General features: G+C 39.9%; 2 protein-coding genes across 5 annotated transcripts in view; one reads left to right on the top strand and one right to left on the bottom strand.

Moving 5' to 3' along the window:
* The window catches only part of POLH (DNA polymerase eta), a 28,022-nt gene extending 12,227 nt beyond the window's left edge, over positions 1–15,795 (bottom strand). For 3 of the 4 annotated variants that reach the window (XM_054722712.1, XM_008153254.3, XM_054722713.1), the window contains exons 1-5: positions 15,549–15,795; positions 12,975–13,115; positions 12,602–12,736; positions 9,934–10,151; positions 1,131–1,300 (exon numbers count right to left, since the gene is read on the bottom strand). In XM_054722712.1, coding sequence (XP_054578687.1) covers positions 1,131–1,300; positions 9,934–10,151; positions 12,602–12,736; positions 12,975–13,111 — 660 coding nt within the window. In that variant the 5' untranslated portion in view covers positions 13,112–13,115; positions 15,549–15,795. Of the gene's footprint in view, positions 1–1,130; positions 1,301–9,933; positions 10,152–12,601; positions 12,737–12,974; positions 13,116–15,548 lie in introns of those variants that run through there. The other variant, XM_008153255.3, reaches the window with a different exon arrangement.
* A 177-nt stretch (positions 15,796–15,972) lies between these two features.
* XPO5 (exportin 5) overlaps positions 15,973–21,365 on the top strand; it is a 56,952-nt gene continuing 51,559 nt past the window's right edge. Inside the window, exons 1-5 of the mRNA XM_028127980.2 lie at positions 15,973–16,224; positions 17,748–17,869; positions 18,576–18,648; positions 19,889–20,026; positions 20,345–20,527. Coding sequence (XP_027983781.2) covers positions 16,120–16,224; positions 17,748–17,869; positions 18,576–18,648; positions 19,889–20,026; positions 20,345–20,527 — 621 coding nt within the window. The 5' untranslated portion in view covers positions 15,973–16,119. The remainder of the gene's footprint in view (positions 16,225–17,747; positions 17,870–18,575; positions 18,649–19,888; positions 20,027–20,344; positions 20,528–21,365) is intronic.

Below are 21,365 nucleotides of genomic sequence, written 5' to 3'. Positions count from 1 at the left end.
GTTCAAATTAATAAAACTTTACTATTTCATTTCTCTTATTAGGAATGGGGGGATAGGCAAAGCATAAAACACCTAGATCACTCCACATAAGAAATGAGATACTGTAATAAGCCCCGGCCAGTGAGGCTCAGTTGGCTGGGTGTCGGCCATATACTGAAAGGTTGCCGGTTCAATTCCCGGTCAGGGCACATGCCCAGATTTTGGTCTTGATTCCCAGTAGGGGATGTACAGAAGGCAACCCATCGATGTTCTGGTCTCACCTTGATGTTTCTCTTTCTCTCTCCCTTCCTCTCTCTCTAAAAATCAATTTAAAAAATCTAAAAAAAGAAACTTAAAAATCAGATAATGCTGGAATATTCAGGAAATAAAAAGAAAATAGATTCAAAGACTAGCCTCCTCCTTTTTAGATAGTTCAGTCATTAAGGAAATACTTTGGATACAACTATATAAATAAGCATTTTCTGCAAATCTTTCAGCTTCTTTTTTTAATTAATTTTAAAAATTATTATTTTTTATTGATTTCAGAGAGGAAGGGAGGGGGAGAGAGAGAGATAGAAACATCAATAATGAGAGAGAACCATTGATCAGCTGCCTCCTGCACACCACCCACTGGGGATGGAGCCTAAAACCCGGGCATGTGCCCTTTACTGGAATTGAACCTGGGATCCTTCAGTCCTCAGGCCGATGCCAAACCAGCCAGGGCTCAGCTTGCTTCTTAAGAAAGTACATGTTCAATGTGATTCTCACGTTAAAGAATTACTTAGGCTTTTATTTAGTCCTCAACATGAATTTTAAACAGAAACCCAGCCAGGCTGGAGTGGCTCAGTGGTTTGAGTGCCGGTTCAATTCCCAGTCAGGGCACATGCCCAAGTTGCCAGCTCAATCCCCAGTAGGGGGTGGCAGGAGGCAGCTGATCAATGATTCTCTTTCATCATTGATGTTTCTCTCTCTCTTCCTCTTCCTTCCTCTCTGAAATCAATAAAATATTTTAAATAAATATATAAATAAACAAACAGAAAACCCGTTGCAAAGTATATATGTAATGTCTTAAATGCCCCACTCATATCTATCCGTGCTGTATTTAAGGACAGGATCTATGTTTCTCTTTGAAATCTGCTATTAGCCTTCACCTTATTGTGTGAGATTCCAGCTGAACACTGAAACCCAGTCTGCCTCTCGATGGCTGCTCTCATTTCCTCCACAATCACTGCTCCCACGGTGAGCTGTACGTCTGGAGAGGTGGCGTTATCAAACTGAAGGGAATCAAGCCATTGCGATAAGCCTTGTTTTCGCATCTCCTCTGAAAAAGTTGAGAGGTCACATTTAGAAATTTTTTTAAATCAGAATTTTATTTGTGTTACCTAATGCAGAAATGCTTCAATTTCAGGTACTTTAGATATATGTAGGTTTTAACCCTTTGCACTCGCTTGCTTTTTTCTCGATTCCTTTATTCTATTGCTAACCGTGTCGAGTCACACTCGACATCCCAGTGCAAAAGGTTAACAGAAATGGCAGCCATTTTAGAAGACTGGTACTTACAAGAGAGACCAATCTACACTAATAAAAGAAAAATATGCAAATTGGCCATACCTCCATGACACCCACCAGCCAATCAGGAGTGAGTATGCAAATTAACCCAACAAAGGTGGCAGGTTAATTTGCATATACAGGCCCAGAGTGGCTGGGCAGGGCGGGATGCCTGTTATGAGGGGGAGGGCGGGGGGCAGAGGGAACTACAGGAGTGGCGCTCCAGCCGGAGCAGAGAAGACGGAAGGCTCCTGCTGGAGCGAAGACTGAAGGCTCCAGCTGGAGCAAAGACGGAAGGCGGCGGCCAGAGCAAAGGCCTGGGTCTCGGGTGCTGGAGGAAAACTGGTGCCAGCAGCCAGGGGAAGGAAGGCCTATTGCACAAATCTTCGTGCAACGGGCCTCTAGTTTCTAATAAAAGTTTAAAAAACAAATAATTTTGGTTTTTTTCTTTTATTTCTCATTATTTAGTTATTTAGTTAAAGCCTACTTCAAAATATTTCACATATCCATCTTAACCCACCCTATTTTATTCAGGTTTTCTTTATTCATGCCTTCTACACAGTCCCCATAAATTAAACATTCTCAAATACCAATGTTATCAACCTTATCTGCCTGTTCAAAATTGTCATTGGCTCTCTCACACCTACAAAATAAAGTATCAACTCTATAAATTGGCACTGACAACCATCTGCCTTTTTCTTTCTTTTGTTTTTTTTTTGTTTTGTTTTGTTACTCCTCACCTGAGAATATTTTTTCCATTGATTTTAAGAGAGAGTGGAAAGGAGGGAGGGGATGGGGGGGAGAGAGAGAGAGAGAGAGAGAACATTGATGTGAGAGACATTGATTGGTTGCCTCCCCCATGCACCCTATCCAGGGCTAAGGATGGAACCTGCAACCCAGGTATGTGCCATTGACTTGGAATTGAACCCAAGACCCTTCAGTGCACAGGCAAACACTCTAACCATTGAGCAACACCGGCAGGGCCCATTTGCCTTTTTATTTATTTACTAGTAGCCCGTTTGCACGAAGATTCGTGCAATAGACCTTCATTCACCTGGCTGCCTGCACCTGGGACCCAGGCCTTGGCTGTGGCCACCGCCTTCTGCCTTCTTTCAGGGTCGGGCTTGGCCCCAGGCGGTGGCCTTGGGCTAGGCTGCACCCAACATCCCTGCTACCGATCGCAGGAGCCGACCCCCAGTGGTTTCCTGCGATCGGCGCAGGCTCCCCGCTGGTGCCCAAGGCTGGGAAAGCCTCGGGCGGCTTTCCCGGCCTTGGGCTCTGCCACACCCCAACGTCCCTGCAACGGTTTCCTGGTAGGCGTGGTTGGTGGGCGTGGCTTGGGCATAGCAAAGGTGCGGTCAATTTGCATATTTGTCTATTATAAGGTAAGATTTTAAAATATATTTTTATTGATTTCAGAGAGAGAGATGGAAACATCAATGATGAGAATCATTGATCGGCTGCCTCCTGCATGCCCCCCCACTGGGGATCAGGCCCGAAACCTGGGCATGTACCCTTGACCAGAACCAAACTCGGGACCCTTCAGTCCACAGGCCAATGCTCTATCCACTGAGCCAAACTGGCTAGGGCCCACCTGCCCTTTAAATTTATCTTCCACTAATCCCAAATTTGTTATATCCTTATAATTTCCTGAACATGCCATGTTTCTACCTCAAGACATTACATTCTATCTCCCTACTCTTACTCCTTAACTCAGTTCTCCCCTTTGCTTAAATAAATCTTATCTGTACTTCAGGGCTTAACTCAAGTCTTATCTATCATGAGATCCTCTTCAACTATTCTAGCTAACTTTGGGGTGTCCCACTAAAGTCCTTTAGCTCTTATCTGCAACAAGTATAGCATAATTGTTAAAAGAACATATTCCAGTCAGGACATATTCAAATATTGGCTTCACAACTTACGATGTGACTTTGAGCAAGTTACATAATTCTCTAAGCTTTGGTTTTGTTGTCTATAAAATAAAGATGAGTACTGTACTTTATAGGATTGTATACTGTACCCCATAGAACACTAAGTACAACATCCAACCATTTATTAGTATTTAGTAATAGTTTTGTGAAACAATGTAACTTATTGAAATTGTGGGGATTTCTGGACTCCTTTTCTTTTTTTTAAATATATTTTTATTGATTTCAGAAAGGAAGGGAGAGGGAGAGAGAGAGATGGAAACATCAATGCTGATAGAGAGTCACTGATTGGCTGCCTCCTACACACACCCCAGTAGGGATTGAGCCAGCAACCCAGGCATGTGCTGGTTCATGGTCAATGCTCAACCACTGAGCCATGCCGGTCAGGCTGGACTCTTAATTTGCACTCGGATGTCGAGTGTGACTCGACACGGTTAGCATTAGAATAAAGGAATCGAGAAAAAAGCAAGCGAGTGCAAAGGGTTAATTAGTAGAGCTAAGTTTTCTCTGCTTTAGATTTCTTCATTATTGCTCTCCTGGATTAGGTAATGTTGCAATCCTCTGTTACTCTATGTCCATGTCAATTAAACAGGACCACAGAAGATAAACAGCATTCCTTTGTTTTCTTCTCTTCTCTAGTAAGAAAAATCTGTAAAAATTTTTGTTTTTTTCTTTGATATACTGAGGTATAGGGAGAAAATTCAGGCAGTTTTTGCTGAAAAAATACTCACTAAAGTGAGAAAACTTTCCTTTTCCTATTGGGTACCTTTGTGGAAAACAATTGATCAAAAAATGAGGGGACCTATTTGTGTACTTTCTATTCTACACCATTTATCTGTAAGCCTAGCCATGGGGCCTTCTCATCCGATGCCAATACCACATTGCTCTAGTTACTGTCAATTTATAATTAAATCTTCAAGTCAGATAGTATAAGCCTTCCATTTAGTTCTTTTTCAAGGTTGTTTGGCTATTCCTCATCCTTTGTATTTCCATACACATTTTAAAAATATTTTTATTGATTTCAGAGAGGAAGGGAGAGAGAGAGAAACATCAGTGAGAATCATTCATCGGTTGCCTCCTGCCCGCCCCCTACTAGGGATTGAACCCGCAACCTGGGCATGTGCCCTTGACTGGAATTGAACCCGGGACCCTTCAGTCCACAGGCTGACGCTCTAGTCACTAGCCAAACCAGCTAGGGCTCCATACAAATTTTAGAATCTATTTGTCAATTTCTATAAAATCCAACAGGGATTTTGGAAGGGAATGCAATAAATCTGTAGGCCAAGTTGGGGAGACGAACTCTGATAACATTTAGTCTTTTGATCAATGAGCATAGTATGTCTCTCTCCATTGATTTCATTGTCTTTATCAGTGATTTTTTAAAATATGTTTTTTAATTGATTTTAGAGAGAGGAAGGGAGAGGAGAGAGAGAAAGAAACATCAATGATGAGAGAGAATCACTGATTGGCTGCCTCCTGCACGCCCCACAGTGGAGATCGAGCCCTAACCCGGACATGTGCCCTGAGCAGGAATCGAACCGTGACCTCCTGGTTCATAGGATGACGCTCAGTGATGTTTTTATTGACCTAGTTTTTCATATGTATTATTAACATTATCTCTGATAATTTCATGATTTTAATACTATTGCCAATATTGCTTTTATTTTTTTAAAAAATTTTTATTTTATTTTATTGATTTTTTACAGAGAGGAAGGGAGAGAGATAGAGAGTTAGAAACATTGATGAGAGAGAAAAACCGATCAGCTGCCTCCTGTATACCCCCTACTGGGGATGTGCCCGCAACCAAGGTACATGCCCTTGACCGGAATCGAACCTGGGGCCCTTGAGTCCACAGGCCGACGCTCTATCCACTGAGCTAAACCGGTTTCGGCCCAATATTGCTTTTAAAATGTCAATTTCTCATTTTAAAATTTTAGTATATAGAAATGCAATTGATTTTTAGATTGGCCTTTTCCCTGTAACTGTTCTAATCTCACTTATTCTAGTTGTTGTGTTTTTTTTTTTGGTGGTGGTGGTGGTGTTTTTTGGTGATGGTAGATTTTTTAGGGTTTTCTATAAGCATGGTAATGTCACCTGCAAAGGAAGTTTACTTTTTCCTTCTATTTCCTCTTCTCTCCTGAATGGACCATCTTGTACTTCCAGTACAATGTTGAATAGAACAGGCATAAGAGTGAGCGTTGCTGACTTGCGCCAAAACTTCAGGGTTAGACTGATAAACCTCTAGCTAGACTCCACAACTCCAGGGACCATAACTACAAAAGAGAAATAAATCTCTTGGAAAGCTGATTAGTGCTTTCCAAGCTCCATCAGGTTGTTGGCAAAATTTATCATTTTGCAGCTTGTAGGATTGAGCCCGTTTTCTTGCTGGCTGTCAGCAGAGGGCAGCAATCAGAGCCTAGCCATGGGGCCTTCTCCAAAGGCCCTCTCATAACATGGCAGCTTACTTCTTCAAAGTGAGCAAGGACTCTTAACTTCCAAAACTTTTACCTTTGACAGTTTATTTATGATAGTGTATATTAATACATCACTGTTTCATGTCATATGCATTCAGAAGCTATTTAATATGTGTTTAGAAAGAAATGAATTAAGAGCAAGCAAAGGGAGGAAAGACAAAGGAGTTCCTTAGTGAACACAAACTAGTTACAAAACGGCCCTAAAAGGAAATTTTTTACTCTGGCCATTTTTAGTACTATTTTTAAATTATCCTACTACTTAAATTTTCCACACACATATAACTATTTCGGAAACAGAAAATACAAAGTTGCAAATGCAGCATGCTTGGCAGGACTGCTAACTTTGATTTTGTTTTTTTAAAATATATTTTATTGATTTTTTACAGAAAGGAAGGGAGAGGGATAGAGAGTTAGAAACACTGATGGGAGAGAAACATCGATCAGCTGCCTCCTGCACACTCCCCACTGGGGATGTGCCCGCAACCAAGGTACATGCCCTTGACTGGAATCGAACCTGGGACCGTTCAGTCCGCAGGCCTACGCTTTATCCACTGAGCCAAACTGGTCAGGGCAGGACTGCTAACTTTGAACCCATTAAGAATCAGGATGGTAAAGATTATATGCACTTAGATCAGCTAATTTCTGTTATCAGTTTTTTTTGTTATACACATCAGATGAAGACGCAGGAATATGACATGCAATCATAAGCCATTCACTAGACATTGCAATATTCTGAACTCTATAAATATCACTGCATCTGAAAGCTTAATATTTAAACTGGCCACATTAAAGCAACAGATACCTCAGACTTCTTTATAAACACTGTCATTTAAAAAAAATATATGTGTGTGTATATACATATATGTGTATATATGTATATATGTACATACATATATATATATATATATATATGTGTATACATGTATATATACATATATATATATATTGATTTCAGAAAGGAAGGGAGGAGAGAGAGACAGAAGCATCAGTGATGAGAATCATTGATTGGCTGCCTCCTGCACACCCCACACTGGGGACTGAGCCTGCAACCCCAGCATGTGCCCAGACCGGGAATTGAACCATGACCTCCTGTTTCATAGGTTGACACTCAACCACTGAACCATGCTGGTTGGGCAACACTGGCATTTTAAATAAAAATTCTAGACTTATCTAGATAAGAAAGATAAGTCTAGAAAAAAAAAAAGGAGCATGTCCATTTGAGTGAATATTTGACCAACGACAAAGATATGTTCCATCATCAGCCAGAGAGCTGCTCAACGAGTTTTAGCCAAAAAACAATGTAATTTATAGTAACAGTTCTTATTCTGAGGTGTGTGAGTTTCAGAGGATCTGTGAATCTACTGAAAACTGCACACTAAATTGTCTTATGTGTATATTTGTGTTTTTCTCTAACAAGCAAGAGTCCATAGCTTTCAACAGATTTTCAAAAGGGTATGCAGCCCTCAAAACAAAACAAAACAAAAAACACACATAAAGAACCAATGATTTAAAGCATTATAAAAGAAATTTCAAATGTTTATTTAAAAAATAAGCTACACAATAAAATGTGATACACACACCCAGCGGTATGGTTTAGTGATTGAGCATCGACCTATCAACCAGGAGGTCACAGTTGGATTCCCCATCAGAGCACATGCCCCAGTAGGCGATGTGCAGGAGGCAGCAGATCAATGATTCTCTCTCATCATTGACATTTCTATCTCTCTCTTCCTCCCCCTTCCTCTCTCTGAAATAAAAAACATATATTTTAAAAGAATGTGATACACAAAGCTAAGACCAAAGACAACCTTCCTTATTATGATCATTACATTTCTGACTCTGGTTCTAGAATAATAAAGAAATCATGCCCTAGCTGGTTTGGATCAGTGGATAGAGTGTCCACAGACTGAAGGGTCCTAGGTTCGATTCCTGTCAAGGGCATGTACCTCAGTTGTAGGCTTGACCTGGCCCTGATCTGGGTATGTGCGGAGGCAACCAATTGATGGCTTTCTCTCACATCGATGTTTCTCTCTGTCTCTCCCCTTCCTTTCCACTCTCTCTAAAATTCAATGGAAAAATATCCTTGGGTGAGGATTAACAAACAAAAAAGAAATCATGACGTGTTTCATCGTCAAATGGTTATGTACCACAACTTTGCCTCTTTTAACTGGCATAATTTTATTGTCCACTGTATTTTCCCTATAGAACTAAAGGATGTGCAGACTCCAGCTTGATAAACTCTCCTATCTCAGGATCAGGGAATAAAGTAATTTCTCAATGGTTATTCCCACAGGCTTCCCTAGATAGTTCTACTACCCTTCAGCACAACATGTTAAAGGCATATCTTATTTTAAAACATGAAACCCATGGCAAATTCACCACTGTAACTAGAAATAAGCTAAACACTCTTGGAAGTTTTTCTGGAGAAATCTGTATTATTTCTATAAGTAATAACAGATTGCCTTATTTTTATCCCCAATATGTTAGTTTGTTACATTTGTATCCAGACAGTTTCTTTTGACAAATGTCCAATATTTAAAGTGTGTTTTTTTTAGTGAAAGAGCTCTTCTGAATAAGAACAATGTTACAAAATAGTAGTTCTAAAAGTACATGTTACAAATGAAGGGGAGAATAGATACACTGTTTTGAATATAGCCTTGATCAACAGTACTAGAAAATGTCTATGAAAAATGTCTGAACACCCTGTTGAAAGCTTCTAGATACAGAAAGAATTATTTTCTCTGGGAGATCCCAAAGAATTCCCTTTTCATAATATTTGATTAAAAATGTAAGACCCAGATTCTCTTAGGTCTGGTATTTAGAACCACCATAATCTAATATTATCACAAAAGCAAATATTACCCTAATTTTATTCTAGTCTAAGAAAATACTTTTAACCACCAAGTACATTTTCTTTTTAAAGCATTTCATGCAAATTATAAATTTTTGCCAGGTAGATAACCTGGGTTGCAGGCTAGATCCCCAGAAGGGGGTGTACAGGAGGCAGCCAATGATGCTTCTCTCTCATCGATGTTTCTATCTCTCTATCCCTCTCCCTTCCTTTCTAAAAACACACAGCTATACAAGATAGAGCTATAAAATCAACCATTTTCTTAATTTTGAAAGAAAATTAAGAAAAAGAAGGAGGCCCGGCCGGTGTGGCTCAGTGGTTGAGCATCGACCTATGAACCAGGAGGTCACAGGTTTGATTCCCGGTCAGGGCACATGCCCGGGTTGCAGGCTAGATCCCCAGTGGGGGGTGTGCAGGAGGCAACCGATCCATGGTTCTCTCTTATCATGGATGTTTCTCTCTCTCCCTCTCCCTTCCTCTCTGAAATCAATAAAAAAAAATTTTAAAAAGAAAGAATGAGCTCTATAAATACAATACTATACTGTAATTAAAAAGCAAAAATGTAAAAAGCACATACACAAAGCAACATTGTATAATTATAAAGACATATACATACTTAAGAAGATATGTCAAATACTGATATATTGGTAGGTGCAAAAGGGTGTATGAGGTCAGGAGGGAGTGGGAGAAATCACAATGAAGGGAAAAAGAAGTAAAATAAAATGAGAGAGGCCTTTGCATAGCTCATTGACATTTTGCTATGAACTGATTAGAAATTTTGAGTGATTCAACTCCCGGTAGTTGAGGTCTCCCTTAAAAAAAAAATTCACCCTTCTTTTGATAAAGAAACCAAGTTACAATAATATAAATTAACTTGCAAAATTATGGAAGTGCTCAGTCAGACTTCTATGGATAACTTTAACTTGCCCTAGTCATATCTGAAGAGAAACTTTGATTTCATACAGATTCCAAGCTTTTAAACATCCATATACCTGGAATGATAAGAGAATTTGTATATCCTTCTATGTGAGTCCTTGTGATTCATTCAGGTTGTAGTTTAAGTTTCCTTTCAATCAATCCAAGAAGTATCAGTGTGGCCAAGCAAAGCAGGTTCCAAAGGCAGGAAGCAGAAGCAAATGATGCTATGAAGTACCTTTCTGAACTGTCCCTTCTGCTGTTGTAGAGCCTTGGGGCAACCCTTCAATGTAGGTCGTTGGCAACAAGTCTGCTGAGATAGGCTGACCTTGTTGCTTTTGCAGTCTCTCTCGTACAGCACTGGTCAGGTCTACATAAGCTTCATCAATGCTGGCACGTTCAATCACAGCAAAACGAGACATTACCCCCATCACTTCCACACTGGCTTCCCGGTACCTAAGAAGTATAAGGATTGTACATGTAGAAAATAAATGGAGGCAACATTGAGACTGTGGGCCCCATACCCCCCTCATAATAGAATAATAATATATATAATCAGGGTAAGATCTCCTTAAAGAGAAGACTGGCTTGTCAGAGACTAGATAGTAACCCAATTAATAAGGCAGAAGATGGTCAATAGCAAAAGCAAGGAAAAAGAACCATGGAAGCAAACATTTGTAGTGCAACTCTAGCACACCAAGGTAGAAAGCATCTAGACCATGAACATATCTGTGTAACAGGTATCTCTCTAAAGAGGAAAGAAATGCTTCAAACTAGTTTAACTAGAAAACATTTTACTATGATCATCTACTATTCCTTTTGTTATTTTCATATATCCACCACATAGTATTCTGCTTCGACTTTTGTCTTCAAATAAGAGGTAACTTATAGGGAACACTGCACTGATTAGTGAACCCAAGTATCTTGTCTTTCTCAGGTTGGTATTTTTATTTATAAACTAGCAAAGTGACATGTGGATTTTATATTTCTTTTTAAAAATATATATTTTATTGATTTTTTACAGAGAGGAAGGGAGGGATAGAGAGTTAGAAACATCGATGAGAGAGAAACATAGATCAGCTGCCTCCTGTACACCCCCTACTGGGGATGTGCCCATAACCAAGCTACATGCCCTTGACTGGAATTGAACCTGGGACCCTTCAGTCCGCAGGCCGACACTTTATCCACTGAGCCAAACCGGTCAGGGCTGGATTTTATATTTCAGTTTGATTAACATGTGAGCTGGTTATCGCTACACACACACACACACACACACACACACACACACACACACACACAGCCAATAAAGTCTAAGCACTACTGAATATACTAACATTCAAATTATCAAGTTGAAGATAAGCTCCTAGAATGTGGTAATGTGTCTGGACAGGCAGACATCCTCTGCTAGGGGATACCAATCTCACCATATACGGTCTATTCAAATCCTAACAAGCAGCTTTTCTGGCTAATGTAGCTAGTTTTCTAGGCAATATGTGGATGTTTTCTTTGCTTTAGACTTGCTATGGAATTTAAATAAGTTCTTTGTTCCAGTTGAGCCTATTTTATTTATCATAAAAATGAAAATAATTGCACTTTACCAAGACATCTATCAAAATTGGTATAATTATTGTTCTAAAACATTCTCAAATGTAAGAATTAGAGAAAGACAGCTCTTTTTCTTCCAGTCATTATTTGGGCTGGAGAGAGGATAGTTAGACCTCAAATAAAAAAGAGAGCTCCACGTCAACCCATGAATCAGGAGACCATGGTTCTATTCCTGGTCAGGGAACATGTCTTAATAATTCTCTGGCCTCTAAATTCTCTCCTAATTTTTCTAAAACTGCCTTTGCTCAAAAAGTTTAAAGCTGGTGGCATGTGACTTCTTATAATCACACTCTGAAGTCAACTATATTTCTGGGAAATTATATTATGTCCATTAGCTAAATTAATTCTAATTTAGGGTTAAAGTATTAAGCTCCGGTCAAATCTGTCTTTTCTGGCGATAACTTCAATGTGTGGTTGGCTATGACATTCTACCTTTAGATTTCCAATTCATAGGTGAATTCAGGAATATCTCAAGTCCCAAGTCAAAGCATGATCCCTACACATCACACCACACAGTATAGTGTAGTGTGAGAATGTGGATACAGAAAGAGAAAAAAAATCAGTCTTCTACTTTTTAGCTGTATGAACTTATTTAATGTCTCTAAACTTCTTTTCCTGTCTGTGTGTGGGAGGGTGTGTGTATGGGGGGAGAGTACTACTAAAACATATCACATAGCAATGTGAGATTTAAGAGACATTGCCTATGGAGAGCTTAACCCGGTGCCTGGCATATGACATATGCTCAATGCATACTATTAGGATTATTATAATGGCTTGGGCTTATACCTACCTCTAACTTGGCTATGCCTATACATGTCTCCCATTCCAAGGCTAACCTTCTGAAATTTGGGAAGAGACAGCTCAGTTCAAAAGCAGAGAAGGTAATCTCCTTTGAGACTGTTTAAATCTGGCAAATAATTCTTGATATTGCACTAGAGTGTCAGTTTGACTAAGTCTTCTCTGGAAAAACTCTTACTTTCACAGTCAATTTAATTACTTCAAACACTTCAGACTTGGCCTGATAACATATAATTTGATGTTGAGTTTTAAGTATAACAACACATTTTTAAATAAGAAACTGAAAGGGTATCAAGGCAGTAATTATTATAGGTTATAATGACTGAACTGTTCCTGAAATACAGTATCAGAATCTATTTTTATTTCACATAGAAAAGTTGGCTGACCAAAGATAACTTTTTCAGATGTTATTTACACAAAACAAATTTGAAAAATCAGTTCCTAGCCTCATGGAATAATATTTCCAACCCTTCCACTCCCCTCAAATCATCTTTCCTTCTTACTTGGTGAGGTTAGCTTTCCCACGGGACTCACGAACTTGTGCCAGTAGAAGATCTGGGCATAACTTCTTAGCATCATCTGCCCACATGTTTCTGGTGACTCCAAATGCACGAGCTTCATAACTCACTGCAATTATTCTAAGGTTACCAACAGAAAGGAACAGAAAGATATTACCTGACACAGGCACAAATAATTAGAATTTATCATGAATAGGCTATACATATAACAGTAGAAACTTTTTGGCCACAGATGCCACTATTTGATTTCAAACACAGCAGTTCAGACATCTCAAAAATACCTAGCATATTCCTTTGCATTGCATTCTTACAGATTAGAACAGTAGTTGACAGTTACAACAATAACTATGATACATACCCACCACCCTTCCATGATTTGTACTGCACGACCGCACAAGGTTTATTCCTCAAATGAGGATTTTGCCGCTGCTCCACTTGAACAAAAAAACAGTCCATGTCCACTAGAGCAACTACCCGGTCCTGTCCATTAGCCATTTTTCTGTAAGACAATATTTTATAGACAGTTATATTTCCATTTTTCCACTGTTGAGCTACCATGAGCACGAGAGCATGGAAACTAACAAGAATATAACAGGCATTTTCATCTACTGCTAGAAGGAGAATAATAAATTGGTATAATTTTAGGAAGGTAATAAGTGTTAAAAGCTTTAAAAATACTCATCCCCAAAAGAATTGAACACTTCACAAAAGAAGATAGTATACAAATAGTCAACAGGCACATAAAAATGAGCTCAACATCATTAGTCATAGAGAAATGCAAATTAAAACCACAATGCACAACCTAGTTCATAGATAAGTCTCAAGTATAAATTCAGGGGAAAGAAAAGAAGAAAATGACATATAGCATTATAGCATTCATGTGAATTTCTTTAACTTTTTATTTTGAAATAATTTTAGACTTGCAAAAATAGTAGGGTACTTCTATAACCAGTTTCCCCTAATGTTAATGTTTTACATAGCACAATTGTAATAACTAAAAAAATGAACATTGGTGTAATATTCAACTATATACTTAATTTGAATTTCACCAGTTATTCCACTAATATCCTTTTTCTGTTCTAGGATCCAATCTTAGTCATCATGTCTGCTTAGTCTTTTCCAATCTGTGACACTTCCTCAGTTTTCCCTTGTTTTTCATGAACTTGACACTTTTGAAGCGTCAGTTAATTTGAAAATATGTCTCAATTTAGGTGTCTGATGCTTTCTCTTGATTAGACTGAAGTTATACATTTTGGGCAAGAATATCACAAAAGTTATGTACTCTTCTCAGGGTATCATATTGGGAGGTACATAATGTCAATATGTCTTATTATTGGTGATGTTAACCATGATCATTTAGTTGAGAGAGTGTTTGCCAGGTTTCTCACTGTAAAGTTACTATTTTGAGATGGCAAATATCCTGGGTTGTTTTTTTCAAACTTTCAACCACTAAGCACCCATCAGTGAATCTTGCTGCAACAACAATTTTGCAGTGTTCTAATGGTGACTTTCTACTCATTCACATAAATTTCTGAAAAAATACTACATACCATTTGGATAGTAGATTGGAAGAACAAACCTTATATACTCGATAGTGGGTACAGACTAATATTATCACTTAACAATGTTAGAAATTTGGAATAAGGAGTGTAAACTAATGAAATGGCTTCCCAACTTTGCTGAAGATTGGAATCACCTAGGAACATTAAATAAGGTTGATATTGGCTTCTACCACCAGACATCTTAATTTAATTGGTATGGATATGACTTGGGCATTGTGATTTTTACAAACTTCCCAGGCAGTTCTTTTTTTATTTATTTTTTTAAAAAATTTTATTGTCTAAAGTTTTACATATGTCTCCTTTTCCCCCAATTGCCAGGCACTTCTAATATGCAGCAAAGATTGAGAGTCACTGACCTCAAGTACATGATTTAAATATGAGAAACACCGGTTATACAGTTGAGTAAGCACTCAACTGTATTCTTTTTTAAAAGTGTCAAAAATTAACATTTATCTTGAAAAAAAGTAACATGCAACTACAAACTGCAAGATTAGTGGAAAGAAAACAATGAACTTATAAAATCAGAGTGTCTAAGGCATTAATTCCTTATCAATTCTACGCGCCCCAAACGGGCAGGAGGTGATGCTTTAAACATTTCTAAGTTAAAACCATAACATGTCAGAAATCATTTTACCTTGAAGTGCCTTTTGCGTAGCACTGGGACAGATGCCAGAATAGACATAGTAAATGTATTTTCTCTCACACACAAAGAAAACACCTGGTACGCACGATAGTAGATACACGCACTACATTCGACACACAAATCCCAGAAGTGGAGTATGAGCAGGAGGCAGTGCTGTAAGTCCAGCAAACACATTACTGAATATGCAAACACAAATACTGGTATGCAGACTTTTAACAGATAACGATGCTGTTGACGTTTAAACAGTTCAGGTATTTTGCTGGAGAAAGCAAGAGCTTTTCAAAATGAAACATACTCTCTGCCAAAACCCTCTTTTCAGAATAAGGGTAGTCATGTAGCACTTCAAATGATCAAAACTGCACAAACTTTCCACTGCAATCTTTAAACATCTCGACTTATCCCAATCGGTACAAAACAAGTTTGGTGCCCATCAGGTGACAATACATCCAAGGAGAGTGAGTACAAGTGAAGAGGAGGGTCGAAGAGCGATAGAGACAAAGTTCCCGTCCCCCCCTCCACACACTCTCACACACACACACACACACACACACACACACACACACGCTCCTCTCGGAGAATACCAGGCCCGTATCTCTCTGTATGTATTTCTATTTCATGTCATTTTGGCCCGGTGTTGTCACCAGCCACTGCTGTATCATAAACCAGTACCCAAAGCAACACGAAAAGCTTGTTCACAGTGATGCCGAAAGTTTCCAAATTCTCTTACCAATGTGGCAAACACCTGGCAAAACTGTCAACCGGGGACGCCGCAAACGCTGGGCTCGGTGTCTAGAGGAAGATGAAGAGGTCTCGAGTATCTGTCCCCTTTCCGGGAGCAAGTCAGCCGGTATCGAGAGGTTTATCCCCGTCAGGATGGAGAAACGGACCAAGAGTCGCCGAGGATCCTTGCCCGGGCAGCGGCCCTCACAGCCGTGCGGGTTCAGGCAGCGCCGGCGAACTCAACCGCTGGCCCCGCTGACAGATACAGACTGCGCGCCCGCCGCGAAGGGCGTTGTCGCGCCTGCGCACCACAGCTCTTCCGTCCCCCGCTTCGCCCACCGCGGGGCAACCGTCACAAGGGAGCCGCCACTTCCGCCGGCGCGTGCGCAGTGGAGGGTTGGGCGCGTGTGCAGCGCCGGTTCTTTCCCCGCCAGAGCGTCAGCTACTCCTCCTGCTCTCCCCCCACCACCCCCAGCCCTCCGCGGCCCGGTACTAGCGTGTTGTCCCGGCGAGGGAGCTGTCTATACCTTGCGCTCCCGGCCAGCCATAGTGCGCTCTCGCGGCGCGTGGCAGTAGCCATGGCGATGGATCAAGTGAACGCGCTGTGCGAGCAGCTGGTGAAAGCGGTGACGGTCATGATGGACCCCAGCTCCACCCAGCGCTATCGGCTGGAAGCCCTCAAGGTAGCTGGGGTCTGGCGCCCCGGGCCTGCCCCGAGACCCTCCCTGAGCCCATAACCCTGCTTGTCTTCTGCTCACGTGGCCCTTGGACCTCCCTCCCCAACCCGGAGGGACCTTCCCTCGCCGCCCTCCGCGCCTCTTCCCATTCCCAGCCTATTCTGCTCGCCTCGCCTGCCCCTTTCCCGGACTGCCTGGTCGCTAGCTGCTTTTGGCGGTCTTTTCTCACCACCCCTTCCCACTGCCCTCTCCTCTCCCCGTCCCCACTTCTGTTCACTGGTGTTCGCACCAAGACCCTTTCCACAGCTGGCTGCACTTACTCCCCCAAGCCCCACGTCTCCTCGCCTTCCCCTGGCGCACGTGTCCATCCCGTACTCAACGCCAGCTACGTACATTCTTTATGGGCTCCCCTGCACTAAATGTTTCCCCGCTAGCCCACTCCTGACCCGCCCTAAGTAAGCCCCAGCCCCCATAGTGCCCCTTTACTTAAAACGCTCCACCCCTCCCTACCTTCTTGTGTGTCTTGGTATTTTGGGCTAATTCTCACACGTCCTCATGTTTTTTATTGTGTGACAGTCTTAGGCTATTTTGCGCAAAGATGAACTTCCACCACTTACTTTGCATTTTAAAATACAAGGGCACTTTGATTTCCTGAAAGTAGTTTTCTTGAGTACCGGGCTGTGCTGCTGGGACTGACTTGTGATGCTAATACAGGTGGGGATGCTACTGTAATATGAGCATATTCCCGCATCAGACAATGTATGTGGGCTGTGAGAAATAAAATAACCATTAGGAAAAAAATACTTGTGCTGTACCTAGTTTAAGTGATGTACAATGAGTATCACTTAGAGGAAACTTTACAGTATGGAGATGTATGCCACGGAATTTGGAATCAAAACAGTTGGGTTGTATTTGTTTTTTACTATGAAATATTAAAAATAGATACAAAAGTAGAGAGAATACTGCAGTTGTTTTGTGTATACCCATTGCATAAACTCAGCTGTTATAAAGATTTTACATTTGCTTTATTCCCACTCCTCCACCAAAAGTTTTTAAAATAAATCTTAGAAATTGTTGTTTCACCCCTATATACTTCAGGGGTGTATCTCTAACATAATTTTTTAAAATATTTTTTTATTGATTTCAGAGAGGAAGAGAGAGATAGAAACATCAATGATGAGAGAGAATCATTAATTGGCTGCCTCCTGCACGCCCCACATTGGGGATTGAGCCCACAACCCTGACCATGTATCAAACTGTGACCTGGTCGATGCTCAACCACTGAGCTGCACTGGCCGGGAAGAACATAATTTTTTAGTCTTTTAGGTCAGATTTTTTTTTCAACATTAGTTGGATATTGCATGGGATATCTGGAACTATGAAAGCGAAAGGAATGTTTATCAGTCTTTACTCATAATATTGAGCTATACTTTGCATCTTAAAAATATAGCTCAGGTTTGAGTTAAGATGGTGCTTTTTTAGTCCCTACTCCTGGCTCCTAAGGGAAATGTTAACTTTTCTTCTTTCAGTTTTGTGAAGAGTTTAAAGAAAAGTGCCCTGTTTGTGTCCCCTGTGGCTTGAGGTTGGCTGAGAAAACACAAATTGCCATCGTCAGACATTTTGGCCTTCAGATCCTGGAACACGTTGTTAAGTAAGGAGCTTTTGGGTGTTACCACTGAAGCCCATGGGAGAGCAAATCTTATTTCTTACATAACTCATAGAGATACTCTATAGGTGAGCAGAAAAGAACAATCCACAAGAAGAAAGGATTGGTCCTCTAGAGGTTATCCCAACCTCATGCTGTTCTCATTCAGGACTTAACCTTTCTCTTCTTCAGTTTCTTTGTCCATGTAAAGTGCATAGTACATACTAAGCATTCTACAAATATTAACTGATAGTCATTCAGCCAGCATTTATTGAGTTCCTACTATATGCCAGCAGACCTCAAAGATTTTTTTAGAAAAGACTTTGTAAATCATCACAAAAATGGAATTAGTGATATCAGAATTGTATTTTCAAAAAAAAAACAACTCTATTGTTGCAGATGTCCCAGGTAAATACATTTGCTTTTGTCTGTCAGGAAAATCAAGGGGAAAGCTGATCTGTGCACAAATCCTCTGTGGATTCCAATTAATGGACCATTGCCTGTATAAAACTCTTTCCCAAGAACTTTTCTGTTATTAACATTTTGGTTAAGTTTGGACTGTTTTGTCTGTTCTTTGAAGCATATGAGATCAAAAGCATAATTTCTTAGTGAAATCGCCAACATAATCTAACACAAGAATCAAACCTAGTCTCATAAAGAGAAGACTTTTCATGTTGACTGTTCTGTTGACTTTATAAATTTTGGTGGCCAGGTTTCGGTGGAACAGCATGTCTCGATTGGAGAAGGTCTATCTGAAGAACAGTGTCATGGAGCTGATTGAAAATGTAAGGAATGGTTGGTTGGAAGACTTGTGTTTCTAAGGTAGTTCAGACAGAGTGACTTCTTCAATGTAGCATTTGTGTAAAACTCACTGGTTCCTCATATGTTAGCATGCTTTGTATGATATTAAATGTTACCTTCAAGGTAAAAAGAACCATCATCACAAGAAATCATAATTCATCACAAATGCACTGTATGATAGTAAAAATAGGCAGAATGAATTTGTTCCAGGAGTTAGAATATGACTTTAAACATGTTTAAGATCCATAGCCTTTTTTCTTTTTTTACAAAGGTCATAAAAAGTGGAATCTCTACCTCTGTTCATCTCCAAAGTCTGGTGCCTTTAATAGGAAAAAACATTCCCTTCAAAACTATTAATTAACTTAGGATTTGTATTTTGCTAGTTGTGGGAAATCTTGGTAAAAACAAACAAACAAAAAACCAGCCCTAGCTGGTTTGGCTCAATGGATAGAGCGTTAGCCTGTGGACTGAAGGGTGTCTGGTTCAATTCCAGTCAAGGGCACATGCCCGGGTTGCAGGCTCAGTCCCCAGTAGGGGGCGTGCAGGAGGCAGCCAATCAAGGATTCTCTCTCATCATGGATGTTTCTATCTCTCCCTCTCCCTTCCTCTCTGAAGTCAATAAATATATATATATTTAAAACAAAAAAAAAACAGATGTGTGAGAGAGAAACATTGAGAGGTTGCCTTTGCACATGCCCTGGCCGGGAATCAAACCCACAAGCTTTCGGTGTTTGTGGAACGACCCTACAACCAACTGAGTCACACCAGCCAGGGCATCATTAATCTTAATATCAAACAAAGGAGAGTCCCAGTAGTAGTCTTTCTGTTTTCTAATACTAGAACTATTGATAAAATATTTAGGGCTCCTCCTAAATCTCCAATTTTCAGCCCCTCAATGTATTCCTTATTTCATATTCTTCCACCCTGGCTTTCTTACAAAATGAAACAATATGAGATTCTCTTCAGTTTCTAAAGGAGAACCATGATGTCTTCCTTACTCTGTGTGACAGCCATTTTATAGGCTAGTGCAACCCTCACTTAAGCTTTAAGTGGGGAGAATAATTAGCAAGAATGCAGGACAAGTGAATCAGACATGGAAAACAGGTTGGTTTATTCTGTTTGGTTTAAAAGCCTGCCTCTTGATGAGTTTTCCCACTTTTATGGCCCAGTTTTTCCCTTGAATTCAATTTTGCTGACCTCTTAATATCTCTTGTTCTTTTTCAGGGAACACTGAACATCTTAGAAGAGGAGAATCATATTAAAGATGTTCTGTCTCGAATTGTAGTAGAAATGATTAAGCGGGAGTGGCCACAGCACTGGCCTGACATGCTAATAGAATTGGACACTCTTTCCAAACAAGGGGTATGAAATACAGCAGTACCAATTTTTTTTTTTTTGTTCTTCAGGGGTTTATTTTTATTTATTGATTTGAGAGAGAGAGAAACATTGGTTTGTTGTTCCACTTATTTATGCATTCATTGGTTGCTGCTTGTATGTGCCCTGACTGGGGATTGAACCCACAACCTTGGCGTATTGGGACGATGCTCTAACCAACTGAGCATCCAGTCAGGGCAGAGTGGGATTTTGTTTATTTGTTTGTTTTGTCAACAGAAAAGAGCCTTTAGGCAAACTTATAATGAAAAGATGTTTAATTTAACTAGCTTATTTCTGTTAATGCAGGAAACACAGACAGAATTAGTGATGTTCATCCTTTTGAGACTGGCAGAGGATGTAGTGACCTTTCATACACTGCCCTTTCAAAGAAGAAGGGACATCCAGCAAACATTAACCCAGAACATGGAAAGGATTTTCAGTTTTCTACTTAACACACTTCAGGAAAATGTAAACAAGTACCGGCAAGTGGTAAGGAATATCCCACCTCCCTGAAGTTGTGTTTTTTAATGAGTGTTTTTTTGTTTGTTTAAAGTTCAAATGAACAAGGAACTGAGGTGTCTAGTTCAGCAAAAGAAGAGGCCATTTTATGAGCAAAAAAGAAAAGGTGATAGGAAAAACAACTGATTTTTTTTTTTTTAAACTGATTTTCTAAGAAACTCAGGTCAGGGAGTTTCCATATGTACTGGGGAAAAAATAATTCCTTTTATAGTGAGAAATTTTTTAAAATAGTATAAAAATGAAGGTTAATTCTTAATATTTGAAAGCCCAGATATCTAATAGGTCAGGGTGGTATCCTGGTTAAAATTTAAGGTCTCATTTAGTGTTGGTCCCATTTGTAGTGTAAACTGCCAAGTTTTATTAATCTTGACTACATGCTTCTTGGTATTTTGTTCTTCCTGATGAGGTAGGATTACTCTAAATTTTAATTGTCCCTTTCTGCAGAAAAGGGCAAGCCAGGTACTCTCTTTCTAACCATTTTCATTGTTAGCAGAGAGCCTTCAGAAGAAGGCAGTATAAAAGTTAATCTAACATAATGTCCTCACCGGAGGGCAATTTAGCCCCCCAGGTTGTCACAGTAGGGATTCCTATTGGCATCTAGTGGGTAGAGACCATGTATGCTGCTAAACATTCTATAATACACAGCCCCTACAATAAAGGATTATCCAACTCAAAATGTCAAAAGTACTGAGTTGAAAAACCCTGATCTAGAATTCTCATATGTACTTATTTCACAAAATAGGTTGAATTAAATATTAGTTATTTTTTTTATGCCTCTAACAGCTTCATTGGTCTGTTTTCAGAGAAG

Source organism: Eptesicus fuscus, chromosome 10, assembly GCF_027574615.1.
Source record: "Eptesicus fuscus isolate TK198812 chromosome 10, DD_ASM_mEF_20220401, whole genome shotgun sequence".
NCBI lineage: Eukaryota > Metazoa > Chordata > Mammalia > Chiroptera > Vespertilionidae > Eptesicus > Eptesicus fuscus.
This window is presented reverse-complemented; position numbering and strand designations above follow the sequence as displayed.